At 45.2% G+C, this 16,816-nt stretch overlaps 1 protein-coding gene across 1 annotated transcript in view; it reads right to left on the bottom strand.

Annotated features, from left to right (window-relative positions):
• Gars (glycyl-tRNA synthetase) overlaps positions 1-6,944 on the bottom strand; it is a 41,230-nt gene extending 34,286 nt beyond the window's left edge. The window contains exon 1 of the mRNA XM_021190591.1: positions 6,683-6,944. Coding sequence (XP_021046250.1) covers positions 6,683-6,874 — 192 coding nt within the window. The 5' untranslated portion in view covers positions 6,875-6,944. The remainder of the gene's footprint in view (positions 1-6,682) is intronic.
• Positions 6,945-16,816: the final 9,872 nt, after the last annotated feature.

Below are 16,816 nucleotides of genomic sequence, written 5' to 3'. Positions count from 1 at the left end.
GAACCCAGTGCCAGCCGTTTCTGCCCTTCAGAACCTCCTAGTGCATTTCCCAGGAGTGAGCACAGTAAATGTGACATAAAGACTACACCTTATGCTGTGGGTGTAATTTTTATAAAGAAGTATTCGTTGGCTGAGAAAAAGTCATTCAATATTTGGAAAAACACAGCATTAACCATGGCCATGCTGCTGGTATCTAAGCAACCACACATGATGCCTTTACCAGTGTACACGCACAGCAACTGCAGGAGGGTAAACCTGGGCAGGGGCTTAAGTATCTGCTTACCTCATTACAACTCCCAGGAGACAGACCCATAATGTACACACTGAAATACTCAGTGCTTAGCTGCTAATGTATCAAATTCCTTTTCTAACTCTTCATATAGCACTATCTGCACACGCACGTTTTACTTAGCTAAGCTGGGCACGGTGGTGCTTAGCAGCACGGCGAGATCTGCAGAGACCCCACCTCAAGTAGATTAAGTAACTAATTTTGTTTGACATCCTCTATGAGTTTCACTACAACAATAAGGAATTTTTATGTAAAAAGGAGGCAGCGTCTGACATGGTGGAGAGCCATGCTATCAGCCTCTCTCCCCTCTATCACACTCAGTTTCTATTCTGTCTCAACATCAATGTTCCTGGCACCCTCAAACGTCATCTCATCTGCCTCAAAACACCTGTGATGCAAAAGTGGACGTCTGGCTTGTTTAATGCACTCAGATTCAGTTCCAGAAAGGCCTTCAGACATGTCCATTATGACACTCAGGCGTCTGTTGGCTGATACCATTAACCCAGCATGCCAAGCACCCAGCACTCAGTACTAGCTACTGGCCCACTCTCCACTCCTTGAGGGGCTCCTCAAGGACGTTAGAACGTCCACCCCATGTGCTTTCTCATGAGGAAAGGAAGCCTGTATGAGCCTTTGTACAGAAGAGGGGGGCAAGAGTTCCTTTTCCATGGTGGAAGCAATTAGGTAAGTCCTCTTTCCAGCCTAGCAAAGAAGGGGAAATTCTTTGAATAATATAGAGTAATTAAGATCTCAATTTATGGCCATCTGTTTTTAAACCAAAAAAGAAAAAAGAAAAATCATAGAGATGCCTTAGACTCAAGGATTCCTACTAGCTAACTATTTTTCTTCAGCACCCAACCTCATCTGGGGGCTTCTATGAACACAGTGAATGAAACTAGCCTGCGCAGAAGTCCTAAACTAGAAGCCCTGTTCCCAGGTGGAGGATTACACACACACACACACACACACACACACACACACACACACACACACACACTAACACTCACACACACTCACACACACACACACTCACACAAACTCACCACACTCACTCATATACACACAAGCACACACTCTCACACAGTCACACACTCTCTCACACTCACACACACATAAGCACACACACACTAGTGCTCAGTGTGACACAGGTGAATGGCTAACCCAGAACTTCAACCCAAAGGACCATATCCTCATTGCTCCTTCTGGGAGACGCCCAAGTCATACTCCACAGCCCAAGAAAAACACGGCACTGTTTCCTCACTGCTGGAGAGGGCCTGGCTTCACACATATGACCAGCAGGTTCTCGCCAAGGTCAATGAGGCCATCTTAGATTTCCAAATGTTTTATAACTACTAAAAACGTTTCATAAACTTTTCATTTGGCCTGTAGGTTAAGCAAGAAGTTTAAGTCACTCTTGGCTCAGAAAAATCAAAGCCAAGAAAGACTCAAGGCTCCTCATGCTGTCTCCCCACAACTAGGAAGCAGCCCACCCACTCGAGAGACAGAGCCAAGAAGGAAATTTTGAAAGGTCACCGTCTCAAAATTAGAAGAAATTAATTCTCACACATGGGTTCACAACACTATCAGACTAAGAATCTGAAAAAACATGTAAGTTCCAGGCCAACAGTAGCTTGGGAACCAGTGTTCTTTCCATTGGTGATCAGTCTACAGGACACACTTAACAAGAGCATACTGTGTGCTAGGGGCAGGAGGTGCCAACACTTTACATGAACTCATGTTTACATAGTCAGTTTACAACTTTTCTGTATAGTAGATGAAAATGTTCAGCTACTGAAGGCTAAATAGTCACTTGTCTAAGTCACCAGCTATAGCTGTGAAAGCAAAGTCACAATCTCAACTGGAAATGTAGCTTCAGAGGCTGCATTCTGAATGACAAGATTATATTGCTACTGCAGTTTAATCCTTAAACCACCATAAACACACACACACACACACACACACACACACACACACAGAGGGGAGGGCAGGGGTATTAAAAAAAAGGGCCTACCAAGCAACTCTTCAAAGCTTTTCTTATACTGACAATGATTAAGTTCCACCTTAGCCTTTAAAAAAAGAAAGAGAAAAACTCCACTACAACCACTCTGTGGGAGCTTCAAGCCACACCCGCACCCTCAAGTCCAGAGAGTGACTGCAAAACCTCATTAAACTGTTCCACCAGTACCTATAACTCTAGAACTGGTCAGCCACCTCCAAAGATCCTGCTTGTTCTGACAAGTATGGCGTCAACCATATAACCCTTCTTTTGTTTTTGTTTGTGTGTCTGTTGTCTGTTCCCCTCTCCCCACCCCCACACACCCAAGAAAGGGTCCCTGTGTGGCCCTGGCTATCCTGGGACTTGGCTCTGTGGACCAGGCTGGCCTAGAACTGAAGAGATTCACCTGTCTCAGTGCTGGCATTAGAGGTGTGGCCTATTGTGCCTAGTTTTTTTTTTGTTTGTTTGTTTCTGGTTGTTGTTTTTAAATGAGAAAAGCAATCTTGATAACAAGGAATGGGACTACAGCTGAATGCTGGGAACAGGTAAACTATGAGCCTAAAGCTGCAAAAGTGGTGGTGAATGTCAGGCCGAGTGCAGTAGACAGCAAGTGGGAAAAGGAGGATGTGAAGACAGCACTTCAAAACTAAGACACACTTCTAAAAGTTTGTGGACTCAGGGCCCCCTTGGGTGCCCTCAGGAGTGGGCCTCCTGTAACCATCTATGCTACCTTTCTAGCGCTAGAATCATACAAATGTGCCACTACATCCAGCATTCTTCATGGATGCTGAAGATCATACTCAGATGCTCATGACTGCATAGCAAGCTCACTGCTGACTGAGCCATCTCTCCATCCTTAGGGCTCCCCTTTAACCATCAAAGTCACCAAGAGTAAGAAAGAGCTTTTCTGTGAGCTACTGCTGAGCAGCTAAGTCCTGAATAAAGCTTTAACTTACACATTTTTATCTTGATAGGAACCACCGTGCTTTACATTTTGAGCTTCTACTGTTTTGCAGGCCGGAGATATATAGGATACTCTTGTGGTGCTGGGTGGCAGCAGCAAGCCGTAGCTCCCAGTCAGCACAATGCTCAGAAGGGTAAACGAGACACTGCACAGTCACCTGGCTGCTGAGCTAGGTGTTCTCAGGTAAGTTAGGTGTTGTTAGCAGGCAGTTTCAACTTACACTATTTACAATATACAAAGAATTTACCAGTCTATATTGTAAGTAGAGGAATATTTGTATTACAAAATAAAACGGAAACTTGGAAAACTTAAAAAATTTTAAAATTACTTAAAATAAAAACAAAACAAACAAACAAAAACAAAATAGGGCTGGAGAGATGGCTTAGCAGCTAAGAGCACTGACTACTCTTCCAAAGGTCCTGAGTTCAAATCCCAACAACCACATGATGGCTCACAACCACCCATAATGAGATCTGATGCCCTCTTCTGGAGTGTCTGAAGACAGCTACAGTGTTCTTACATATAATAAATAAATCTTTAGGCTGGAGCAAGTAGAGGTCCTGAATTAAATTCCCAGTGACCACATGATGGCTCACAACCATCTGTACAGCTATAGTGTACTCATATACATAAAATAAATAAAATAAAACTTAAAAGCAAAACAATATAACATGAACATCATTCTGAAAATAGTTATCCTAAAGTAAAATAAAGTTTTATGATGATTTGCTAATCTCTTAACTTCTAATTTATCAGACAGATTACTATATATGTTATATATTATGACATATGGTCTTAAGTATTTCAAAATTCTTTTGGGGTAGAGTCTATTAAAGAAATCATACATAGTGGAATTCTAAGTCGTTTCAGGTAACTGTGGAAATTCTTTGAGCAAAGCTCTGACAAGCAGTAGTTTCTTACAAGTGATTTTAAAGGGCCCAGTGAGATGGCTCAGCCAGTAGGAACGCAGGCCCAGTGAGATGCTCAGCCAGTAGGAACGCAGGCTGCAAGCCTGACAGCCTGGGTTTGATTCCCAGGGATGCCATGGTGGAAGGAGAGAACACGTTCCTGCCAAACTTCCACATACAGTAGCATAGGAAAGAAAACTTCCACATACAGTAGCATGGGAAAGAAAACTTCCACATACAGTAGCATGGGAAAGAAAACTTCCACATACAGCAGCATGGGAAAGAAAACTTCCACATACAGTAGCATGGGAAAGAAAACTTCCACATACAGCAGCATAGGAAAAAGTGATATCCTGAAGACTGTCTTTTGATCTCCAAACGAGTGTGTGGCCTGCAGGTGTACACACATACAGAAAATAAATAAAAATATATGAAAATCTTTTTCAAGTAATTCCAAAGGTGCAGAGACAGCTCGGTGGTGTATGCCTAGCTTGCGGAAATCTCGGAGTCCAATCCCAGCCCCTCTGGAAGTGGAAGCTGCATGTTCAAGGTCATCCTCCACTACCCGCTTTGAGGACAGCTTGGGAGACCAGAAGCCCTGTCTCTGAGGCCACAAAGTAGGATCTATCTCAAAAGAAACAGAAAGTTATTTCTACCTCGGAAACCACTGCACTGAACTTTTTATAATCAGTTACATAAACCCAGGAATGTATTTTAGGAATCTGAAAAAAAAAAAAATCTTTACCAATGCCTGTTCTCATCACAGTGTGTCCTGGTCACCTGGAGCTGCATTTATCATAATATACTTAATAAAAAAAACTTTATGTTTGCTAATATCACTACTTATTGCACAAAAAAATTCTTGAAGCCCCGTGAATCTGTCAAGCTCGGTCTTAACAGGAACCAGTTTTCCAGAACTTTAGTTTTGGAAAAGCTTTCATTTTATTTTGGGGCACAACTATTTCTGGTAACACCCTTCAAAATACATGCCACTGTTAAGAACAACCCGCTAGTACCTCCAGATGACACTTTAGTACATCTTCAACTGCACAAGCTTTACAATGAACACTTGTGAAATGGACTGCATTCCATTCCTCCATACATGTCCAAAAGGAAAAAAGTTTAACTAGATGATCTTCAAACTCTTTCCAGTGACACTGGACTCAGTATGACTCAAATTTTCCACACAACTAATCAATGTATATGAACTTCTGGAAAATTAGAAAAAAAAAAAAATTCCAAACTAACTTAAATAAATTAATTCAACTATTGGAAACATATCTCAAAGTTAAAAAATAAAATAAAATAAAAAAACCCTATCAAACAAACGCACAAAACCAAAAAACAAGTCAAAACGAACAACTTAACAAAGGACACGAATGTCACACAAGTCTACAGGAAAGCTCTCCATGATCACCACGTCCTGAAGTCAACTACATTCAGTCTTAGCACAGATGAATACTATGTACTGCAGTTCCAGGCTAACGTGGCAGAGGGAGGGGTTTGCACTGTGTGCTTTTCTTTCCCCCCAAAAGTAGATGTATTGTTCCAAAGGAAAGAGTTAAGTTACAGCAAAACAACAAAGGAGTCACACATACTTTTATGTGGGGAGTGGAAGGTGGAAGGAGACTGAATGTACAGAACATACAATAAAAAAAAAAAAAAATGAAGCCCATAGTGAAATTCATAATGAAAGCCTAATAACTGAGTCAGGCTCAAACTGGAGCAAAGTGGCAGAATTCCTCGAAGCTGCAGCACCTCAGCTCCAATGAAGTATCCTTAAAACAGGATTCCACCGTCCTTAGCTAGACAAACGATTGCATCAGGCGCCACAGCAGGCGCAACCCGACCGGTGTTTACAGCTAGTAGGTCAAGGATGCCAGGCCCTACTGTAAGCTCTGGCTCTCACTGGGTGTGGGTATTATCCCAAATGCTTTTCTCCTTTCCCTCGAAAGTCTGATCACCACCACTCAGTGCTTCAGTAAAAAGGAGATCTGCATTAAACCCCCAGATTCTCCAGCTAAGAAACCTCCCTTCCCTTCCGCAAAATGACATTTTCAGGTGTTCCACCCTAAGAATGGATGACTTCACTTAGTGGCTCAGTCAGTCCATCTACAATTTCCAGCTTGATCGGAAAGCTCGCTGGTTCCACACACCCTCTTCAGAAGGCAGAAAGATGGCAGGAGAGGGATCATGAATTCGCATCAGTATGGGGGGGGGGGGGCGACACCTCCCCACAGCCACGTTTCGACCGTGAGTCAGTCCTGGGGCTAAACACAGAAGGAAGATGAAAAGAAGGGAACGCTTCCCAAAGCATCCCCAAGACTAAAGAAGCGCGCAGCATCAGCCTGCCGCTGAACCGGGCCATCGGGGCGCTCAAAGAGGGAGGCGAAGCCTACGGCTGGATTCGGGGTACGCAGCGAGGGCACGAGGCCCGAGGATCACGGCTGCCGACGCAGCGCGGGGCCCGGGGAAGGACGGGCGGGCGCGGGGTGCGGCGCGCGGCTGCGGGCGAGGGTCGGTACCTGCTGGCGCACGGCGAGCCGCAGTGGGGCCAGCAGCTCCTCCGCGCTGTCCATGCTGCTCCGGGAGGCGGCGGGCTGCGCGGGAGCGCTGAGGAGCCGCTGAGACGCGGACGCTGCGACCACTCGGGGCGGCGACAGGAGCGGCAGCGCGGCGCGGGTGGCTCTGAGCAGCGTGGGGAGCAGACAGGGCATGAGCACGCCGCCCAGGCGGTGCGCAGGGCGGCTACGGAAGCGGCGCGCGGCCCGCCCGGTGCATGATGAAATAGCGCAGCCAGGCCGCAGGCGCGCGCAGCCGCACTTTCCCGCTGGCGCGCGCAGCCGCCGCGTCTGCAACCGCAGATTCGGCAGAGAACCCGGAAGGGCAGCTACTTGCTCAAAAAATGTGTGAAGAGGACAGTCCAGACAAATGCACAGAAGGACATGGCTTCTGCGAGTGCAGACCTAACCTAGATGCCCGAGCACCTTCAGATCGTGGGCTTCTCCATTGTCCCAGACGCTCGAATCGCCCCACTGGAACACACATACTTCTGCTTCTTCCTCAGCCCGCTGCTTAGAAGAGTTTATAAAGTCACATAAAATCGGAACCTAGAGTTAATATAAAGCGGGGCATGGTGATGCACATCCGTAATCCCAGCACTTGGGAAGGCGAGGCAGGAAGATCGTAAGTTCAAGACCAGCCTAAAATACACAGTGAACCTCTGTCTTTAAGAAACAAACAAACAAAATATTGCTCAAGATCCAATGTTCCTCGGACTATTTATAGGAATCAGGGTTGCCGTTCTTCTCAGAGCATGCCAGTTAATTTGAAAGAGAAGGTATGGAGGAAAAGGGAAGGTGATTTTACTTGGGAAACCAGCTCAAGGAGCACTCAGGGCAACTCTTGCCTCAAAGTTCTTGCGGAAATTATAAAGTTTGGATGCTCCCAAAGTTGTGGATACCTCACAGCCAGTCAGCCAGATGATGGGCCAAATGAAGCACATCTTCCCCCCCACACAAAATTCAAGAAGATCACCATTATCCTTGTGCTATTGTTGTTATTTGGCTAGCTCTTTTTTACTCAGTGGACAGTCTAGAGGACAATGAACCTGGCTCAAGGCCCTCTTTCAGAGAGCCCAACTCTATGCAGTGAGAGACCACAAGTTCTCAGCTCCCCAAAATCTTTGATGCTGGTTTTAGGGTGAAGAACCAGACACAACGTAGTTACTAGTTTACTCAGTATTCCCAAGACAAAAGTTAAGCAAGAGGAGGTTGGTGACACTCTTCATTTGCTTCCAAGATGCTTTTACTGCCAATTTTAGGGATCACGCATATTTTTATTAGCTTTACTGGAGATAACACCTGGGGCGCCATGGCAATTTGGTGGTTTTCAGGAACTTGAAGGTGTAAACCAGTTTAAGTCACTGGCCCTTTCCTGCAGCCTGCACAAATATCCCAACATTGAGTCTGCTTCCACATGCACAGACATGCACACCCTCCACCCCATGACGTGAACACACATGCATACATCAAAAACAAAAATGAAAAAAGAGAAATAAGATGAAGAAACTAGCTCTGAGAGGCCAAGGCCCATTGCAGTGTTCAGGAAAGAGAAGACATGCCCTATGTGGTAAAGATGGCTTGAAACACACCTTCCTGTCCATGGTCTCTTGTCCTTTTTCCTGTCCCTCCTTATAAATCTTTTTGTTTTCCTGAATCCCAAGATAGTGCTTTGAGGAAGAGCCTTAAATTCCAGTTTGAGGAAAAGCCCACCAGTTCCACTGTCAGCCAGTGTGACCAGTGGGCCAGTGTGAAAGAGCATCAGGAAAATAAAGGGCTTTGCAGGCACCCAGCCAGGGGATCGTGGGTGGGAGGATAGTAGTTGGGGTAGTGGGCGGGTGCTTCTAGCCAGATTCCATCTTGCCAGAGCCACAGAGGCAAAAGCTTGTGTGGAGTTCCTGGAGAGCCTAATTGCAGCTGTATCCAGGTAGACAGTAGGGTGGCCAGTAATTCTTGTGCCAATCAAGTCTCTTGATGCAATTTTGATGCTGTCCACAAGTGTCCCTGTAAAACCAGAAAGATGACTGGTTAGGTTGTGTGCCTGGTGGCCTTTGACAATTTCCCTATTCTTAATTTCAGGTCAAGCTGACTATTAGGTAATTATTTGGGGAGTAAGGCAAGGCAATGAGACAAGGCAGAAACAATGCCAAACAGACTTGCTAGTGTTAGGAGGACTGTCTTAGTTAGGGTCTCACTGCTGTGAAGAGACACCATGACCAAGGCAACTCTTATAAACGAAAATAATTAATTGGAGCTGACAGTCTCAGAGGTTTAGCCCATCATCACCATGGCAGGAAACATAGCAGCGTGCAGGCAGACATGGTGCTGGAAGAGCTGAGAGTTCTACATTCTGATTCATAGGCATCAGGAAATGTCTTCCGCACTGGGCAGAGCTTGAGCATAGGAAACTTCAAAACCTGCCCCCACAGTGACACACTTCCTTCAACAAGGCCACACCCACTCAAACAAGGCCATACCCACTCTGACAAGGCCACACCCACTCTGACAAGGCCACACCTCCTAATAGTGCCACTCCCCATGGGTCAAGCATTCCGACATATAAGTCTATGGGAACCATTCCTATTCAAACCACCACAAGTGCCTTCACCCATTGCCAGCTTCAGTGGTGCTAGACAAACAACCCATTCGCCAGCTTCAGTGGTGCTAAACAAACAACCCATTCACCAGCTTCAGTGGTGCTAGACAAACAACCCATTCGCCAGTTTCAGTGATGATAGAATTCTGAGCCACTCTCAAGCTTCAGAGATGCTAGGAGCATCTTTTTTGTTGTTGTTGTTCATATTCCTCATCTCATACAAAAGCATAACATCTGTGCACACCCAAGGATAGATCCTCATATCAGCACCATAGCCAATTCAGACAACATCTGCAATGTTCCTCTTAACTCCCCACATAGCACTCTTCCAGCAAATTATGTAGGCATAACTTGCAACGGTTAAAGTCCAACACTCTGCTTAGACCCCAGTGGAAGATGAGGCTCGTAGAACATGGTAAGGATTCCCCAAGAGCATTTGGTGAACATGTATTTTTTTTTATTAGATATTTTCTTTATTTACATTTCAAATGCTATCCCGAAAGTTCCCTATACCTTCCCCCCGCCCCTGCTCCCCTACTCACCCACTCCCACTTCTTGGCCCTGGCCTTCCCCTGTACTGGGGCATATAAAGTTTGCAAGACTAAGGGACCTCTCTTACCAATGATGGCCAATTAGGCCATCTTCTGCTACATATGCAGCTAGAGACATGAGCTCTGGGGGTGCTGGTTAGTTCATATTGTTGTTCCACCTACAGGGTTGCAGACCCCTTCAGCTCCTTGGGTAGCTAGGAGCATCCTAACCGGTTCACTAGCATCAGTGGTAAAGGATCACTTTAATTCAGTCACTGGTTTCACTTCTACCATATAAAACTAGATGACCATCTAAGCCCTTGAATCTGAGTCTTCCCTGCCAACTCCTGAATAGTCTCTGAACACTAGGCAGGCCACTTAGTTCCCTTAACAGACAGATTCCTGGAGGTTGGCAGATAGTGGGAGCTGGTAAGGAGTAGAAGAACCAGAGCTCCATGAAGTTGGGTTTATCCAGGGCGTAAGAGTAGCTTTCTGGAGCAGTTTTGGGTGGAGGAGTGTCCAGAGGATTCAGAGATGAGCCTTCTCTGATGGAGGGGATTGAAGGGCAGTAGGCATTTGGATGAAGCCAGATTAGTTAAAATACTTCCTATTCTGGGCCAGAGAGTGTCAGTGTTTAGACTGGCAAAGCTTATTTCAGCTGCCTCCACTGGGCAGGTGCAATGGCCTCAAGCTGGAGATGCGGAACACCACTCTCATTTGCCTCTTGTTTAAAGAGTCCAGAATTCATGGGCCACTAACAGTAATCACAAATATGGCCTCCATATCCACCAAATTTGAAAGCAAGTCTGTCCTCAGCTGTTTTGTGGTTCAAGTATGACTCAAGTACCTGCCGGGCACTTCCAGGAGAATGGATACTATTAGAAATTGTGTTGTTAGCTGGGCGTGGTGGTGCACGCCTTTAACCCCAGCACTTGGGAGGCAGAGGCAGGTGGATCTCTGAGTTCGAGGCCAGCCTGGTCTACAGAGTGAGTTCCAGGACAGCCAGGGCTACACAGAGAAACCCTGTCTTGAAAAACAAAACAAAAAAAAAAAAAGAAAAAGAAAGAAAGAAAGAAAGAAAGAAAGAAAGAAAGAAAGAAAGAAATTGTGTTGTTAAGTGAAATGAGCCAGACTCAGAAAGACAATTATCTCATGTTTTCTTTGATGTGGAATTTCAACTTAAATGTGTGTGTGTGTCTTTATAAATGTCTGTTTGTAGGTTATGAAACTAGAAAGGGCCTCATGAGAGCAAAGGAGATCTTAAGGGAAGTAAATTTCCTCATCCTGTGTGGCTTGGTCCCAGAAACCTGAGTGGAGGAGTGAGGGAATGAAGACAAACTTAGACCAGGCATGTGGTGCACACTCTGCTAGAGCAGCACTAACTATGCAGCAGCCTGGAGCCCCTGAATGTTTCTTATGCTCAGCAGAGAGGGAAGAGTTAACTTATTTGGGGAGGAGGTCTCTATAGGCGAGTGGTCTCAGGATCTAAGTATCTGGGAAGAGGAAGCTGTAGTTGTTAGGGGTTCTTGTACACACTGGTCACTCATTCATAAACACTCATACTCCTCCACACTGCCGACATTCACACTGGCAGAAGAAGGCTTTGCCATCCCTCTGAGCCTGATTCCGAGGGAAGGGCTTGGCTGATTTCTCGTGGATCTGAGGCCTTGGTCCTTGACATGGCCAGCTCAGGTTAAACAATATACATTTGCTTAGAGCTTCTCTAGCTCAGGCCTTCATCCGTTTCCTACAAGTAGGAAATAGAGAGGACACTGGGATACAAGGACTTAGAAAGCAAAAGGGGCTCTGACTGGGAAAAGGAAGGCAACAAGCTAAAGGCAAGACGGGGACGTGGAGAGACAATAGGGAAAGACGCAAAATAAAACCATACTGTAATGTGCTGCAAACCCTGAACTCCGACCGGCAGAGATGGGGGAAAAATATGACACAAATGCCAAGGAAGGTTTCTCAAACTTCTTTCTCAAACAGCTTTCTTCTCCCTCCCCCCGGGGCACATCCTTTTTTTGTTTTTCATCAGTCCTCTGACCTAATTCCCTCCCCCCTCTCCTGGATCCAATCAGAGTTCAGCCAGGGCACGTGGTGATAGGCCAGTGACTCATCAGGCAGACAGCACAGGATTGTCCAAGTGCACAGGCTCAAGTTCTTGGTAAACAGAGATCACAGGGCTTGGTCATACCCACTTCCCACATATCCCCCTTTTTGTTTAATTAAAATGGCTCTGGGATTGCATCTGTCTTAGGTTGCCCTCAATCATATTGCATCCTTACCCGTCATTGGTGTGGTGAACTCATTTTCACCAACCTGTCTTAGGTTGGTATGCACATGTGAGAGTCTTACCCATCATACTGAGGCAAACCTGGGGCAAATTACCTGACTCTATAGCCACCATAGCTTGAGTCAGCAGTCGTTGGTTGACCTGCACCTGCCTGCGCATGCATACCATCCACCACAGCATCTCCAATCACTGCTGTAACCATGGCAGCTGTAATTCCAAAATCTCTCCTATTCCTTAGGAGCACTGACAACTGACCCTCCTGCACCTCCAGAGGCTAGGGTATGGCTGTGGGTACTCTGGTCACCATCACGGGGGGGGGGTCTAGTAGCATTCCAGAATTGAGACAAAAAGCATGTGATATTGGAGCATTCTAATTCAAAAGAACTAGTCCTATTACTAACTAAAAAGAAAAAGGGAGGTACCATACATACAGAAGTAAGTTTACAATTATTTTCCACAGAAAAGCACAGACTCCCCTTCAAGGATACATTAGACAAGGCATTGCACAGAATCTGGGATAAACACCAGCATCAACACTCAGGGGAACTGGTAGGGGAAGGGCCTCCACTATCCCCCATAACTCTCTCTCCTGAGCCATCACCATACTTATGGGTAGGTTTCTCTCTCCATGGTCGTGTAGATCTCCTGTCCCCGAAAGCATTCTCCACACCTTGAGGGCACAATATTAATTTGTTCATATACTTGTAGAGAATATCCCCCCACCGGGGAGCCTCTTCCTAGCGCTAGATTAATTCTTACTTCTTCACTTTTAACTTCGTCCCTATACTGGGAACCTAACTGGGTCCCGTAACCCCAGGAGCTGAACTTGTCCCTATACCGGGAGCTTAGCTTCGTCCCTCCACCAGGGAGCCTCTTCCTAGCGCTAGATTAATTCTTACTTACCACGGAACTCCCCCGTAGCTCCTTTTTATCGTTCCAGCTCTTGCACGAGTTCCGAAGTTTCTGCCTTTTCTTTTTCTAACTTCTTCCTCTTCTTTCTCCTTAGCCAACCGAACAGCTTCTNATTCAGCTTGTCTTTGCTTTTCTTTGGCTTCCTGTTCCTTCCACCTGGCTTCTGCTTTTGCTTTCTTTTCTGATTCTTTCTTGGCCTTTTCTTCCCCATACGGGCCACCAGAGGCCCTGTTCAGATTCCCCGTATGGGCCACCAGATGCTGCAAACCCTGAACTCCCACTGGCAGAGACACAAATTCCAAGGAAGGTTTCTCAAACTTCTTTCTCAAACAGCTTTCTCAAACAGCTTTCTCAAACAGCTTTCTTCTCCCTTCCCCCGGGGCACATCCTGTTTTTGTTTTTCATCAGTCCTCTGACCTAGTCCCTCCCCCCTTTCCTGGATCCAATCAGAATTCAGCCAGGGCATTTGGTAATAGGCCAGTGACTCATCAGGTAGGCAACACAGGATCGTCCAAGTGCTCATGCTCAGGTTCTTGGTAAACAGGGATCACAGGGCTTGGTCATACCCACTTCCCACAGTAATGACTCCGATACATGAAGATGCCTCAATGAAAAAAATAGCCATTAAAATACACAAACTTGTTGGTGAAGTTGTCACAGGAAAGACCCAGTGACACCTGAAGGAGAGATCACTGGCAGTCATCAGCCACCTGAAATGTCTCTCAGACCAGGTTCCACCCTGAGGTTAACTTGGGTCTAGTCCATTGTGAACATACACACACACACACACACACACACACACACACACACAAACACACACAATTTCTTTTATCAAACACTTGCACTTCAAACTGCTTTTGTCGCCTGAAAAAAAAGAGTCCCTCTCACAAGTTCTTAGTCTTGAAATAAAAGGAGTTAAGAAAGGAGCCAGAAAGAAACTCAAGGGCAGTTTTACTGTAGTGTTAAAAGAAAAACAACAAGACAACCAGCTGCCAGGAGGAAAGAGATGGGAAGAGAGAAGTCCTGCTTTCAGAGTTAAGAAGTAAAAAGCAGACAGCTCAGCAATGAGAGACTTCTAGCAATTGCATGGGAAGGCTTCCTCTATGAGGGAGGGAGGGATGCCCTGTGTCAGGGCAAACAGGATGAAGATTTAGGTTAGCAGTGAAAAGGACAATGGAAAGAAGAAAACCAAGTTCCGAGTTCTAACTCAGAAAGCAGTGGGCTTAGCAGTGAAGATCTGCAAGCAGCTTCATGGAGCGGGAGTATATATGTGGGATCTAGTGCGGGGGGGGGGGCAGCTGCTCCTCCCTTTTTCTGGTCATGTCTTCAGGTGTATTATGTTTCTTTCCACCCCTCAACCCCATCACCACCACCCCCTTCAGGCTGGTTGTAAAACAGGATTTCCTCCTATGGCAGAAGGCCTCCAGCATTGTCTAGGCCTGGGAGGTATTCATTGTCTATATCAAAAAAACTATCACCAGCCATTGACAGAGTCAACTGTAAAGGGGACTGCTGGCCATCAGCCGTCCTATACACCTCCAAGGCGGCTGGCACATCAATATTCATGTCCCAAGTGGTACCTAGAAAGTAGATGGCAACAGTGAATGGTTGGTCGCTCCTATCTTGCTGACACTCACCCTATGTCACATCATAGCGGTGAGAGAAGTCCTGGGGTTCAAGTCTCAGTCAAAGGTTTTGTCACTGTGGCAGACATCCAGAAGAAACAGTTTAAAGGTAGGAGGATTTCTTTTGGCTCACTGCTTCTGAAGTATCTGTCCATAGTCTCCTGGGTCTAAGGTAAGGTTGAGCATCCCAGTGTCATGAGTCTGTGGAGTAGAAGGTTGTTCACCCTCATGGCAGCCAGGAAGCAAAGAGAATAACTTAGAGAAGGGGAGAAAGGAAAAATTACATCCTTCAAAGGCATTCCCTGGTTAGCTACATCCTCCAGCCAGTGCCTACCCACTGATATCATCAAATGTAGAATATATTAATAGGTTAACTCATTGGTGAAGTCTGGACACTCCTGACCCAGTAACAAAAGCATCCCTCAACCCTGCTTCTATCAGACACTAGCCTTCAACACATGGGCCTTGTGCAGGACCCACATCATGTCCAAACCACAGGGTGTCATTTCCTTTCTTTATTGGCATTTTCTCTTTGGGCCCTGATTTTCTGGAATCCTAGTCTATCTTGAGAATGGACTCTGTCTGACAGGGAGTCCTTTCCAGTTCTTACCACATACCTCTCCCAGACACCTTAGCTCTCAGATGCTTATGTTTTGATGGCACACACTTGTGATCCTGACATTTGTGAGACCAAGATAGGAAAATAACAAGTTTTATCAGTGCCACGCTATTGTTGCAGGATATTTTATCACAGTGTGAATCCCAGAATTGTGTTATTTACTAGAAAAAAAAACCTGCTTCTGGTTGTGATATGGCTCAGTCCTAGCACCCACCATTGTCTGTTTATTGTAAAAAGGATTAAATAAAGTCAACCATAGACCAAGCAACCAGTTGACAGGGAGTGAACACAGGAAAAAACAATAGAGATTAAGAGGAAGTCGGGAGGACAAATAGAGACACAGAGGAAGAAGAAAGGAAGAGACATTCCGTTTGAAAGGTTTTGTGAGACAGCGTGAAGAAGGAGAATTTCCATTTTCCTTTTCCTTTTGGGACATCGTCAGCTGAGGCTTTTTCTGCCTCTCTCAGCAGGCTTTAGCCCCCAGTATTTGTCTTCTGAGTCTTTATTGATAAATCTAATGCTGAGGAGGTCTGTGCCTCCCTGGCATAGCTGTAGTTATTTTGTTCCATACCTACCAGCTATTTCATATTGCTTCTGTTATATAGCTGCCAGTCATTGATGCAAAAAAATAACTTGACTCAGAGCAGAGCCATGCTGACCACATACCCTGTTTTATGTTCTGTATATTATGCAGTTTGTTAATCTTAAGAAATTCCACAACTATAAGCTTTACGTAGGACCCATAAAATTAAAGGTCAGTATGAACTGTTATGTCTAAAATGGCTTGAGTCAGGGCCGATCACCAGGCAGCACTTTCAGCACCTGAGTATGAGTTCGTTGTGGTTTTTGCAGTTTTAGCCTTTATAAGCTGACACTGAGAAATGTCCAGCATGTAGCTTTCAGCCATTGCCCTGGTCAATCAATCTTTAGATGTGTGTTCAATAAACCATCCCTGTCTGACTGAGATCAGTGTTCATGTTTGTGGTGTGTAGGGCAACTCCTGGACCCCACCATCTAGCATTTGAGATTTTGTTTAAAAACGACATTTGGTGCTCTAACATGCATCACAACCACATGGAAGAAAATCAGGCTAGCCCCTGACAGACTGAGAAACCATGTGATTTGGTAAGACTTCTAGGACATCCTCAAGAAGAAAGTGAAGGATGAGAAATATCATAATATAAGCTGTGCTTATGTAATAATAAGCTCTTGTATAGTATTTTAGATGGTTTGAAAATAGAAACAGGAATTTAAAGCTAAATGACTTAAGTGAAGTTGGCTCAATACCAATTATGATCATTACCATTTTGATATTTCATAGTTTATCTTTAATAGCTATAGTGGCTTTCTGTACCCTCTCAAAGAAAAAAATAGCTTTAGAGATAGTGGAAAAATATGAAAAGTGGATCAATAAGATACAAGCTCTATAAAGACTTATAAATGAAATAAGAAATAAGAAAATAAGAGGGCTGCTGAGATGGCTCAGTGGGTAAGAGCATCCGACTGCTCTTCCAAAGGTC

This window comes from Mus pahari, chromosome 2 (assembly GCF_900095145.1).
Source record: "Mus pahari chromosome 2, PAHARI_EIJ_v1.1, whole genome shotgun sequence".
Lineage (NCBI taxonomy): Eukaryota > Metazoa > Chordata > Mammalia > Rodentia > Muridae > Mus > Mus pahari.
The sequence above is the reverse complement of the archived record's forward strand: the minus strand, read 5'-3'. Positions and strand labels throughout refer to the sequence as shown.